Raw genomic sequence first — 13,424 nt, 5'->3', positions numbered from 1 at the left:
AAAAGTTAGACTGAGACACATCTTTGCTATAATTTCAAGCAAACAAATTGTTTTTAAGTGTTAATCTAGTTAAATTCTTGTTAAAGTCCTCCTGTGCACGCTTCCGCAGCCGCCATTTGGCAGCCAATCGATTTTTGCCACAACAACGGCCCATGTTTCCGGGTTGTCAGCGGTGACGCATAATAGATGTGACGTATACGGTGAAGCGACTTACTTATGTTTTTTCCACTTTATTAGACATACTTGGACTGATGCGACTTATACGGTGGTATGTGCATTGCAACGATGTAATCAATATCAGTGATTTTGTCCTAATAATATGAACAATGGGTGGCATTTTGTCTAAAACCTTCATTCTTTGAAAATTGTTGACAATTTGATTGCTATTTCAAGTGAGAGCGAGAAAAAAATGTTTATCTTTTAAAGACTAAGCAAGAGGTCTTAAGAGAGAAAATGGCAGGAGACTCCTGGAATAACAAATCAGATATGAGATGAATCATTTGAGTTTTTGACAAAGAGAAAGAGCTGAAGCCTGATCTGAGAACAAATCAGCTTTCATCTCAGACACTTTCAACATATCTTTCAACTATTTTTAGTGAGTGTGAAGCAACAATAATTTGATTACAAACCTTATTTTCATCGAATACATTAAAGACAAATGAAGCAAACTTTGTAGGATCTCCAAAAGGAAAAAACTGTTTGTATATCTTCTGGAAGCCCACAGCATCCAGCTGCCCACTTGGACAGTCTTTAATGAAGCCTTTGTACCTGAAAAATAAAACAAAGTTAGAAATCTTAAAAAAAAATAAAAAAATAATCTTTGCTGCAGATGACAAGGCTACAGCCACCTCCTCGCCTATCCTATATGCATAACTGACTCAAAGAAAGAGCTAAATCAAAAGCTAAAGTGCAAAGTCTGTTCACACATAAGATTGCCTTAATGCAATAGCAAGCCAAAGCCAAACTCTTATCAAATTCCTCCTCATTTCTCTTTTGATAATACACGCAGCTAATAGATAGGTCTGACAGCTTCCCTTCGCTCCTGGAAATGACATATCAAGTCCTAACATCTCCGTCAGCCTAAATAAAGAAGCATCTCATAAGCAATTTGAAGTGCAGTCACTCAAAGGTAGTTTCCTGGAAGGTCTTTATAACAAAAACAGGTCAGGGAGCAGGGATGACAGGGTTAGTCTCCACAAAATTAAATGTAATACAGTATGACAAGTGGAAGGAGGAAACAGCAGTGAAACGACACTGGTTAATAAAACTGTGCAAAAATGATGCAACACAAGGTATCTCTGCAAATACAGGTTCTGTTCAGGCTTTCTGAGAAGAAAGAAGAGCGATAATTAAGGCAAAAGAAGAGAGAGTGCTCTGATAAAGAAAGAAGGCCAGTACTGAGCTCTTTCATACACACACAGGCTCCTCGCGCCTCCTAAACTCTTTACTTTTAATCTGACTGGGAGATAATGAAGCCTGCTTCATGAAGTCAAAGAGACGGGGAGCTGCTTTGAGCAGCAGCTGGAAAACAGTCCAACCAGAAGAGAGGAGAGACGGCAGCAGCAGAACTACGGTGTGTGAGTCTCACATCTGAATCTTAAGACGTGCAGGAAATTGAAAGCTCAGCGCACTGTAATACAACGTAAAACCTAATTGATATTCAAAGAGTAGAAGACACAAGGCATGTCATAATCCAAAGATGACCCATTTCACCCCAGTCCTTTAGTCCGTTTTTGATTTGACAAAAGAAAATCTGATCATGCGACAAATATTAAAGTCTGGACGACACGTTCTTTATGTATTGTGCTTGTTTCGACAGAGAGCTGTTAGTGCACATATTAACATGTTTACACCCCAAAATTTGAATATTCCTTCTTCTTCTTTTTTTCAAGAGAGAACAAATAAATGATGAAATGGACAATAACTTCACAAAAGTCTGTAAGGGTGCTGATTTTAAATTGGACAAATGTGAATAAAGTTATAATTGGCCTTCGAATACTGACACAATTAATTTATTTCACTTGAGAGGTTTTTAATAAGTCAGAAAGTCAAAATGTTATCTCATCAACACATTTATAAACTGTAATCTAAAACACTCTCTGCTGGTAAAAGTTAAGGATTTCTTCCTCTGTGGTTTCTCTAAAGCTGCTATAAGAAGTTCATCACAGGAAAAACAGTTCCACAAAATGTGCTTATTACCAAAAATAAAATGAAGTTTGAGCTACAGAGGAAAAAAAGCACCACATGAATGGTAATTATAATGGTAAGTATATAGTTATATGTCTGGTAATTATAAAGTACACAACTCAACTTAGTGGGAGAATAATGAATGCACTCCAGGCTGTTTACAATATCTAAATGATTTAGTTTGAATTGCAGACACTGCAACTGTGAAAGTTGATTAATTCTTGTATAAAATGCATAAAATTGCATTATGTTTTGCTAAATACACAGTTATACACAGTTATACACAATACAGTTAGCCTATAGCATAAATACTTAAGAGCAAACCAAAATATGAACCTGAATTATTTCAATTTAATTACCAGAATAATGGCATGTGTGGAAGGTGTTTAATAAATATTTATATGTTAAAATAATTACACAAGTATTCAAATCTGTCATTGTGTTATTGCATGCCCTCTTGTGGATGTAACTGTCAAAAACACAAGCCCCCCCACACACAGGTTTTAGTAGAATTACTGGTAATTTGTGGAAAATGTAGGCATCTAGTTACAGACAGAAGTCTTTTATTTAAAGGAAAAAGCAAACAGAGGCATGAATGATAACAATATAATCATAGACAGCATAAAATAAATGTATGACGTAAAAGGAATGAATATATGTCAGGGTGGTGCTGCCCTGATTTTTGAGACAATTACTCTAAAAAGATGCAAAACGAAATACTAAATCTCTCAAGTCCTTTATTTCCTGCACTCAAAGTGCCTGAAGTCTTCCTCCTTTTTCCATCTGAAGAGGACCTGAATGGATCAGTCCAAATCTATTAAAAGGCCCCAGAGGTGCTGAACTCTCATTGACAGATTCACAAGATTTGCTTTAAACAAAAGGGATGAAACAGAGAAAAGTCGTGTAAAAAACACATGTAGCTCACACACATGCAGTGCTGCTTTAAGAGCCCTGTAAATAAACTGTTCTGTGTCAAATCTGTGGCGTTAACTTTTACATGCAGCGTTTACAGGAAACAGGACTTTAGAACTTTGCGGATGAATTATTAAACTGTAATTTCCCTAATATTTATTAAATTATAATACAGCTTATTATTGACGTCGGATAGTTATTAACACTTTAATAACAATAAGCTGAAACACCTATTTTTATTGAGCTATAATTTATCAGCCAGTCTACGTGTTGGATATTGTCAGGATTTTCTCTACACTTCACAAAGTACTAACATAAAGACTCACTTGCTGGTACAGTGGGTACAGTAAGAAGTGCTTGAAAACAGATCTGCAGCGTCATATTTTCATCAGATTCACAAGAATGATTTTCTTTTGCCAGGAACACATCATGTACAGCAGATCTCTGTGGGGACATTCGTGTCAGGACACACAGTCTGATTGTACTGGTACTGAGGCAACTTGTAGGAAAATAACAGATGTAACATCAGACCACACTGGTGATCTGACAGAATGATAAAGTATTTATTATTTCCACCAGCAGTCTGTCATTGGCATCTACATGGTGGCTCGTTACAGAGCTGCACAGGATGTTTCTTTTGCTCTTGCCTCCCTGGCAGGGACATCACTGAGCCATGGGATTTTGTTATTGATTTCAGGTAGGCCTCAGGCATACTAATGATGTTCCCTTAGAGGAGAATTAAAAAGAGGAGCAAACTTAATGCACAACACAGGCATTTATCTAACCCTGCTAATTTTTCTGTGTCTGTGCCCGTGCTCTAATTGCACGCCATCTGGCATTTCCCCTGGTGAAATTCCCTCTCATCCTTCACACTCGTCTGTGTTGATTGCTACTGATCTTCAAGTGAGGACTCATGCAAAAAAAATAAAAAATCCTGTGAAAGACAGTGAGGGTGCTGGTGAGCTATCAGGCTGCACAGTCGACAGGGTAGAGGTTGAAAAGGGGTGTAGGTGGATGGAGTTTATTCTGCCCAAATGCACTAAAGCAGCCCCAGAGACTCGACTCTCCAATACCTGGTGATATCTAATGCTGCAGCCACTACTGAAGGGGGTCTCTTTCCCTCCATGAAAGTCTTAATGGCAGACATGAAGAGCGACCACCTCTTGAGTCAAAGCTCGTTTCAAGCATGCAAAATTTGGCCTTGTTCTTCAAAACCAAAGCAGGAGAACTAAAGTGTGAGCATGGAAACGAGACGAGTCCCTTACTGAGGTCTCTCTGATACACACACTTCCTTTGATCACCAGCATCGAGCCACAGAGAAAAGCAGTGACTACACTCGTACTTGACTCATCTTTGTAATGAAGGTTCATTGTTACTTATCCATCTGCCAGCAGCTTTACAAAATCAACATTAACTGCAGCACGATGATGCTGGTGCAGGTCACACTGACTTGCAGGTACAACATCTGACAGGAGAGATTACTAATCTGCAACCTTGTGGCGTCTTTGTGGCCATGTAGCCATGAAAGCCCCAATATGAGTCAGCCCTGTACCCCCGGCATTCCTTACTTATCAGACATCCCTTGGGCAAAAGAGTAAAAAAGTTGTGGAGGAATGCATCGTGGAAATGTTTGTATGGGTATTATCAGCCTTCAAAGTCATTTAGCCTGAGTGAAGCTTCAGAGCTGTTCTATTTTCAGATCATCTGTCTTCAGAGAAATGTGAGGGAGATGGCTTCAAATCAACATTGAAGGCAACTGTAAAAACATGCATGGACTGCAGAAACCAACTCCTTGGTAAAAGAAAAATCACCAAGGTAGTTTTTGAAACTGGATTATGTTACAAACCTCGGATTTAAGTTATGACAGCACTTCTGATTTATGACTAACTTCCCGTCAGGGCAGGAAACATTCTCATTAAAAGTAAATATACACACTTACCACTGCTGCACTTCTTTCTCTGTGACTGCAAGAGAGAATACAAAGAAGATGTTAGCTTAAAAAGTTTGTCTGTCCCAGAAAAAAGAAGTGTCGTAAACATCTTGCCCTAGTCCTTTCCTTCAAACATCACCTAAACAAAAAAAAAGGAAAATCCAGAGTAAACATGCAGTTAATGGAAGGCAGCACTGTTTCATCAGAGAAGAAGTAACTGATGCTACTCTACCAAAGGAAACAAATAATCATCATGGTTGGGATAGCAGCAGGTGGGTAAGGGGGAGTAAATCCGAGGGTGTCACCAAAAGACAAGCAAGGGTGAAAAAATGAAGGTTAGTCACATTTTTAAAGGAAAGAACATTTAGGCTGCAGGATGTATTGGTATACCTGCACAAGCTGCACAATGTCTGGGTCTGATCAAACAACCCCACAAGGATTCCCCTGTACTTGTTACTTTCTCTAAACTAACCAAAGCAATTTTCAGTCTTTGGTCTTTGGGGTTTATAATAAAAATTAGGTCTGGAAATCAATAACTTCAGTTTAGCTGGGCAGTCCTCTGAGATAGACTTGCTGAAGTCCAATTCTTGTTGCTCAGATCTCAGAATAGATCGTCTACCACCACTTCCACTTGGCCGAGGGCAAAGCAAGAGACCTTGAAGCGCAACAGAGAGCGTTAGTTAAACACTAATTTCATCCACTGTAATGTTTAACCTTGAGCCACTCGGAGCAGTGGTTATAAAGTCAAGCTCAAAACAAAGCAAACCATGACTGAGCAAGTTAACGTTTCACTTAACACAAATGAAACAGCTTGAAATGAGCAACATCCAAGACTTTGAAAACTTTGCTGTTCCTTTTACACACCAGGGCTACAGCACAATGCTACAGAAGTTATTGATCAGGAGGGCAGGTCGAGCAGATTTTCCATGCATATATCTCATCTCAATTTGTTCTGCTCAGCTTTTCATCAAGAAACCCCTCATGTGACCACTTCCAGGGTAATAAATGTCAGGTCAATCTCATGACTGTCAGCTAAACTGAGTCACCATTAAATTGGCCTAAAAAGTCAATGCAGACAAAAACTGAGGCGATTTACCATGACTAACATTTAATAAGAAAAAGAATATCTTACATAACTCAGTGAGAAGCAATGAGTACTACTGTAATCGCCCATTGCAGGAGAGCGTGGGGTCCACTCGACCAGTCGGGCCCTGCAGAGTCTGCTGGAACACATCCTGCTTGTTACTCTGTCACTGTGAGTGCCATCATCGTCTCTTTGAGAGCTTACAAAACTCTCACGCATGAACAAGGGTCTGCCCTACATCCCTCAGAGATTTCACCAGCACTGCTGCTCTGTCCGTGTGATGCCAGGGCGGTCGTTCAGAAAAGCATTTCTGGGTAGAATTAAGCTAATTAAAATGATCGGATGAGTCCAACAAAACTTTTGCCAGAGTTTCATTTTTCTACTAAAAACAGAAAATCAGCAGCTTCAATTCAATTCGATTTCAATTCAGTTTATTTAATTATTTAGCGCCAAGTAACAACAGAAGTCGTCTCAGGACACTGAACAGAAACATTCATATATAAAAATAATAATTTAACATTTTTTATCTGAGGAGCAGACTGCTTTGAATTTAACTCCATCACAGAACTGTCATCTTGTGCAAACATGAAGGCGACAGTGGGAAGAAAAAACTCCCTCATGAGGAAGAAACCTTTAGCAGAACCAGGCTCAGGACAAGCGACTATCTGCTTCAACTGGCTGGGTTTGAGAGGAACAGATACACAATGGCAGGTCAAGAATCACATGTTAGTATACAAATAATATCAAATGAAAACTATTCTATTTTAACAATTCATTTAAGGAAATGAGGTAAGTTTGTTCTCAATAGTCTAAGCTTAAGGCAGCATAACAAGCCAACCCTAACTATAGGATTTATCAAAAAGGAAAGTCTTAAGTCCAGTCTTAAAACTGGACAATGTGTCAGCCTCACGGACAGAAGTTGGTTCCACAAGAGAGGAGCCTGATAACTGAAAGAGCTTCCTCCCATTCTGCTACTGGAAACTCTAGGGACCACGAGTAAACCTGCAGTCTGAGAGCAAAGTGCTCTGTTAAGAAAATATGGAACAATGAGATCTCAAATATAAGATGGAGCTAGGTTGTTGAGAGCTTTGTAGGTTTGTAGGCTTCTGTTCACACATTGTGTATGGCCTAATGCTATCTTTAGCTGGAAAGTGTGGTATTGAAAAAATACAATTAAAATAATGGTTTATTCATAAGCTCACAACAAAGCAGGAGAAAGACATCTTTGCATATACACTTTTGAAATGAATAGCTTTATTTTTAGCCTCACCTTGTTGGCTCTATTGACACAGACGGCCTTCTTTGCTTTTGAATAATGTGCTGCTTTTCCTACCACAAAAATAGTCATTGGCACAGAGAAATTTTAGTCCCCAATCTGTCAAGAGCTAAAAGAAAGCACTGACTAAAATGGCAGACAAGGCTTCTCATGGGAGGGCAAGAGAAAGATGCAATAAGATGAAAGAAGGCAGACGTGAGTCTGAATTCAAGAAACAGCAGAACAGGGGAGAGTGATCACACTGGGAGAGAAAGCTTGGTACTCCTCTCAGCGATGCTAACCAGATAAGATCCTAATTATACTATTCCATTCCCTGCTCAAAAAGTGCAATTAGGGGGTGAAGCCAGAGAGAGGCAGGGTGAAAGGGTAAGAGAGTGAAAAGAGAAAGACGAGTACAGGACAGAGGCAGGCAGTCCAGCCCAGCATGATGCCTAATCTTCCTCCACAGCAATTTCCTGCTACAACAGCTCTCCATGCTTCTGCTGTGGGGGAAACCAACCACACAAATAACACTGTCATTAAGCAGCCAATGGATGTCAACTCCCACCCACACCTGCACACTGTACTGCTCAAATAATAGTAAAGGCGCTGTGCTCCAGAAATAACCCACATGATTAAAATAGTCTAATGCTGGAGTGATTATAAATGTAATCTTTGTGCAGCTTCGACTGAAAACTGTCAAGATTTGTTTCATCATTCAGAGGAAAATGTCAACACATAAAAGCAACTAATAAAATGCAACAATAATCTCAAGCTCTACCATGCAGGAACGTAATTTATAGCAGGAATGTGTTTACCGTTAATAAATGCAGCATCTGAAACCATTCAAATGAGTGTAAATCTGCAGAAGATCAATGAAAACCATATAGAGCTAAAAGCGCTGACGCAAGCTCAGCTTCTTTGTGTTTACAAATCTCCTCAGCAGGATTTAAAGATACTGATTACAACTTTCCTCCTGACCTTAACTGCCCACATAATGTGCTACAAAACATTTAGATGTAAATTGAAATCAAACAGGGTTGACAATTAGCTGTAGCTCTGTTCTGACTGTAACGAGAAAGGTGTTGAATCCCAACAGGCAGTGCTATTTACTGTACAGCCTGAGTGGTGCACAGTAGGCGGAAAAGATCTTCAGAAAACTGCAGCAATAAAATCAACATGACGTAGTCCCATCACTCTTTTTCTTATAAACTTAAAAGAGTTCAAGTGTTTTTTTTAAATAAATACAAGTAAGAAAAAGGGAGCTGAAGATACTCACAGTAGGTTTTCCTCGTCAACTCCTCTACCACGTCCGGTTTGAGTTTGCTGTTTGATTTTCCCATGATGTTCAGCTCTCATCCGCACCTCCACAATCACCTTGACACGCGGCACCTGTTACTACCTCCTCTCCGGAGTGCTCCTCTGTCAAAAACATGCAACAAACATAGGCTGATATAGGTGCAAAACATAAGATGACGCTTTTGGTTTTGGCTTGCTTTGACAAGTAATAATATTTAACAATACGGGGGGGGGGGAGCTCCCATTCAGCCGACGTGAATGTGCCTCACTTTAGCCGTGGTCAAGATCTGCTCAGTCATCATCCCTGGCACAACAGACAGACGCGTTGAGCCCCAGGGGCTTTAAGAATTAGGCCCAGCAGGTCGCTGAGGCTACATGAGCACCAGCGATGTCCGCCTCATATCTTCACAGCAAGTCTGTGGGTGAAGAGTGGCGTTCGGATGCGTTGCTACCTTCGTCCTTGGATACAAGAGTCACTCATAGGCTGTGTTAGGCACGCTCTCTGCCTCACAGTCGTTCACTGTTCTTCACACACCCCTCCTTTCCCACCCCGAGCTCTACTGTTCTGGGTAAGTTACTGCAGAACAGACTCTTCCCTCTTGACAGCAGAAATAAGGAGGTGCATACAACAAAATACAATGAACAGACCTTTACTTGGACACTCTCCCCTGCGCTCGGCACACTCGACTCAAAGAATCCACGTTAATCCTAAGCATTTATCACATCACCATGTCAATAAAAAGCTTAAAAGATTCCAGGAATAACTTATTGTGTGCAAAAGAAAAAAGTTCCCCTCATAGTTGTGATTAAGACGCCAACTTAACAACAATGAAAGAAAGACAACCTGGTGCTGCTCTTAAAATAAACATGCATTCTGTCTATAGAGTTCATAGGCGGATTTGAAGACTTGACAGCTTTTCTTTTCTCCTCCATTCTGACTCATAACTCTCCCTCCTTCCCTGCCTCACCACAGAAGGACGTGGTGATTTCCCTCCTTGTCGCCGCAGCCAAGAGATGGAGATAATGGAATTTCTTTGTACCACAGTTCTGGTATTGGCATGCACTGATGTAAAACCACAGCATCTCTGAGTAAAAAAATAAAAATACAAAAATTAGGCACCTTCAATGCAAACATGTGCTCTCTTCGTCCACAGCCACTGATGTCCTTAGGAGGGATGCCACGTTGGTAATCACCATCTTTGGGTTTGCTCAAGCCTTGGGTTTAACTAAGAAAACACAGAAATAGCCATTTTAAAAAATATGACCTGTAAATAAAGCAGACATCCACTCATGTCCCATCCTTGAATCTGTTGATTGCAGCCAAAAGGGAAAACCCTAGAAGGCGTGCTGGCAGGAGTTAGCAACAACGCCTTTATTAGCCAGTTGAAAGAAAGTGGGAGTCTTAAAGCAGTGAAAAGTGATTTTTACACGCCCTTTACGAACGTCTAATAAGCAAAGGTGGAAAAAAGGCGCTGTTTGAGCACATTTCTTGGTATTTTCCGGTGTTAAAGTGGCGGCAGCAGCAGGTGGGATGTTGCCTTTCAGCACCATAGCAACGCAGTTCACGGCTTCAGGTCGGCGGCGACAATGCGGGGAGCTTTGCTAGTTCGGTCCCCACGAGCTGCTCCGCACTTTGAAAGCTTTGTTTTCATTATTATTAAAGCTATAGCGCTTACCTGAGTCAGTAAAGTAGTACGTCGCCGTTCAGGGAGCGTGTCCCACGGCCGGGAGCCGCCGTCCTCCACCGGCGAGACGAGCTCCGGGGCGCGCGAGTCGCTGCTGCTCGCGCTGGCCGCTCGCGCTGCTCTGTTGCCGCCGCCGTCAGGGAGTGACGTCGCTGCTCCGTCCAGCAGCTCGGGGCTGCAGACGCTGACGTACCACGGCTCACACTGACTCTTTGTCTGCCCTGAGCTGCGTGGCTGTGGAAGGGTTACTTTTAAAAGTCGGACTGCAAGTTTTCACCCTGAGCCTCGCAGAGACGTAAAAAAGGTGGTTCCAGATTCCAGAACCTGAATCGGAAAAGTGGATTTTTTTTTTCCTTTAAAGAAAAAGGAGCCTCTGACCGAGTCTCAAAATAGAAGTTGCCTACTTAGAAAAGTACTCATTCCAAACAATAAGATATAAAAAAAAAGGTTCTGATTCTTACTAAATAGTGCTGCTGTTATAAAGAGTTCACTCCCGCAGTTTTCCAGATTTATTGATGTGCGCCTCTGAAATGTGGGTATGCACTCAATGTAAACAAAGCACATGGCTGAATCCAAACAAAGCCACTTATGAGCTTGACCGACCTACATCAAGATTATCTATAGTTGGTTTATTTTATGCATTGGTGTGAAATACACCTTGATGCATGTCTTTGTCCACTTATGTTATTTAAAAAAAAAAACCTATCTAAACTTTTTACTCACCAACCCCGAGTGTAAATACGAACTTACATTAAAATAGTCCAACTTCTTGAGCTTAAACAGCTCTTCCATACATGTTGCAACATATTAATCTTATAATGAGAACACATAACACAAACAGACACAATATAATGCTGATTTTTTTTTTTTTATACCTTAATTATTGCTGTTGTTTCACTTTGTTGTCAACCATCCTCTATTTCCTCTTTTGGCAGAGTCCCTTTTTGAGTCCTATATTTTATTTATGAGGAAGAAAAACAAACTATTTGGGCCCGGAAGCTTTCGCCCAATAGGTTTCTTCAGTAATAATCATTAAGCAATAATGACTTTATCACTGATAATCAAATTTAGTGGATAAAGACATCATCAATTTTTTAATGCAATAAAAACGAACCTATCCTCATACTTTTTGACTTAATTAAAGGGAAAGTTGTGGAAAAAAAAAAAAACTACACAAAATATTTCCGCAGACAATCTGCTAAAAATCTGACATCCTCAAGTTGAAAAACAGAAGTCGAACTTAAATCATCCTGAGTTTATTCTGTTAATTACAAAATCTCTTTTTAGAAAAAAAAAAAAAAAAAAATCATACAAGTATTTTCAAAAGTAGGTTTATTGGTTTATTGCAATTACTAATGTGTGAGGATCACCCAGTGAGACAAAATGCATTATGGGAATGAGGCAAAATTATTTCAGAAACGCTATCATACGAGTTCAAAGAATCTGAAGTACAAGATCAATGCTCTGTTATCATCACATGTACTGACTGTTTATTATTCCTTGCAAATGATGCAAGAATGAGTCATTTTCCCAGAAGTCTCATTTGTAAGTTTGTTGTTTTTTCTTCACGTTTGAGTCCAAACTTGGTTGTCAGACATTTGCACACACAGCTTTTGCAGATTATCCATCCAGCATCCATTCCCTATATTTGTTCATCAACACTTGCTGCAGTGTCATTGTCCATGTGGAGGATGGAACAGAAGTATGGCTGTCTGACATGCTGTTCCCTCCCATGCAGTTTATTTACTGCAGATGCAGTTATCTTGTAGATAAAGAGGGAATAAATCTGATAACATACAAGAGCATTGTGCAAAATGGAATAAGTGAATGAAGATTTCTTAGCTTTAATGGATTAAACTTACTTGAAGCTACTACTACTTAAACTAGTGTTGGATTAAAAAATAATTATAACTTTCTTAGAATTAAACTCTCATTGCTCACCTAAACATGCTTTGCCATTTGATCCAGTGTGTGCAAAGAATGAGAGGTTTTCTGTTTCTGGAAAGTGCACAAATTATAGCTGCTCTCTCTGTGTTTTAAAACAGGCATTACTTGAGGGCACAATTTACATTCCTTTTTGTTTACGGCTGTGCCACTGATAGAAGGGCTCAGGAGAACATGCAGCACATTTTAGGTCATCCCACGCTTAGTTTTAAAACGGTGCTTCAAGAGACCTTCACATCCAAAATGAAACGTGCATGTGACTCTTCTTCTTTTTCTTTGTATCTGTTATTAATTTACATACAAACAAGAGGAAAATCCATTGCTTGAATGCATCAAACACCGCCCGGGATGATGCCATTTTCACCATCATTCCTTTATTGAAGTGCACATTATGAGAGCCATTCCTCTAGAAGGGATTCTGTGCAATGTCTGCATAATTGTCCATTTATTAGAAAACACACACTGCGCTCATTAACTCATCAGCAGCGGGGCATCATTAAATTTCCCGGAAACGTCTCTGCATCAGTGTGATATGCAGGCACATGTTAAAAAAAAGCAGCTGGGGGTGGGCTGGAAGACAGCTACTACGTGGAAAATATTTGTATATTGTGTAGTGCCGTTGGGTTTCAACACCCTGAGTATTACATTACAGCCTGGAAAGTCGCCATTGCAGGGCTGACAATACAGGATCAACACAGTATTTGTCTTAATTTGCAGTGAGAACACAGGAAGGCAGTGAGCTCCCCATCAGCAGGAGAAAATAAACCTGAATTCATGTTTGCCCACATTGCAACTTGAAGAGTGAGATAGCTACAAATCACATCACGCTTGAAGAGAAAAAAAAAATCTTGAAAACAGATGCATAGACCCACTTTGCTGGTATATTTATTCCAGGTTATAACTTTGATTTGACACCTGATCCATCTCACTCTAGCAGTTTTATATGTTGTCATACACCAAAATTTAGTGAGGCCCACATGAAAGGAGAGCTAGATTTAACCAAATCACTATCAAATCAAAAGATTCAGGCGTTACACACACAAGTTTGACCAGATATGCAAGATTTCCATGTTATTAACCCTTTCAGTTTGGATTTTTTCTAACATCCAGATCATTCTACTTTTAATG

At 40.0% G+C, this 13,424-nt stretch overlaps 1 protein-coding gene across 1 annotated transcript in view; it reads right to left on the bottom strand.

Moving 5' to 3' along the window:
• The window catches only part of LOC119414070 (neuronal calcium sensor 1), a 14,618-nt gene extending 4,109 nt beyond the window's left edge, over positions 1-10,509 (bottom strand). The window contains exons 1-5 of the mRNA XM_037681189.1: positions 10,344-10,509; positions 9,788-9,893; positions 8,648-8,790; positions 5,039-5,063; positions 630-768 (exon numbers count right to left, since the gene is read on the bottom strand). Coding sequence (XP_037537117.1) covers positions 630-768; positions 5,039-5,063; positions 8,648-8,711 — 228 coding nt within the window. The 5' untranslated portion in view covers positions 8,712-8,790; positions 9,788-9,893; positions 10,344-10,509. The remainder of the gene's footprint in view (positions 1-629; positions 769-5,038; positions 5,064-8,647; positions 8,791-9,787; positions 9,894-10,343) is intronic.
• Between the last annotated feature and the right edge of the window lie 2,915 nt (positions 10,510-13,424).

The sequence above is a fragment of the Nematolebias whitei genome, chromosome 8 (assembly GCF_014905685.2).
Source record: "Nematolebias whitei isolate Nwh7 chromosome 8, NemWhi1, whole genome shotgun sequence".
NCBI lineage: Eukaryota > Metazoa > Chordata > Actinopteri > Cyprinodontiformes > Rivulidae > Nematolebias > Nematolebias whitei.
The sequence above is the reverse complement of the archived record's forward strand: the minus strand, read 5'-3'. Positions and strand labels throughout refer to the sequence as shown.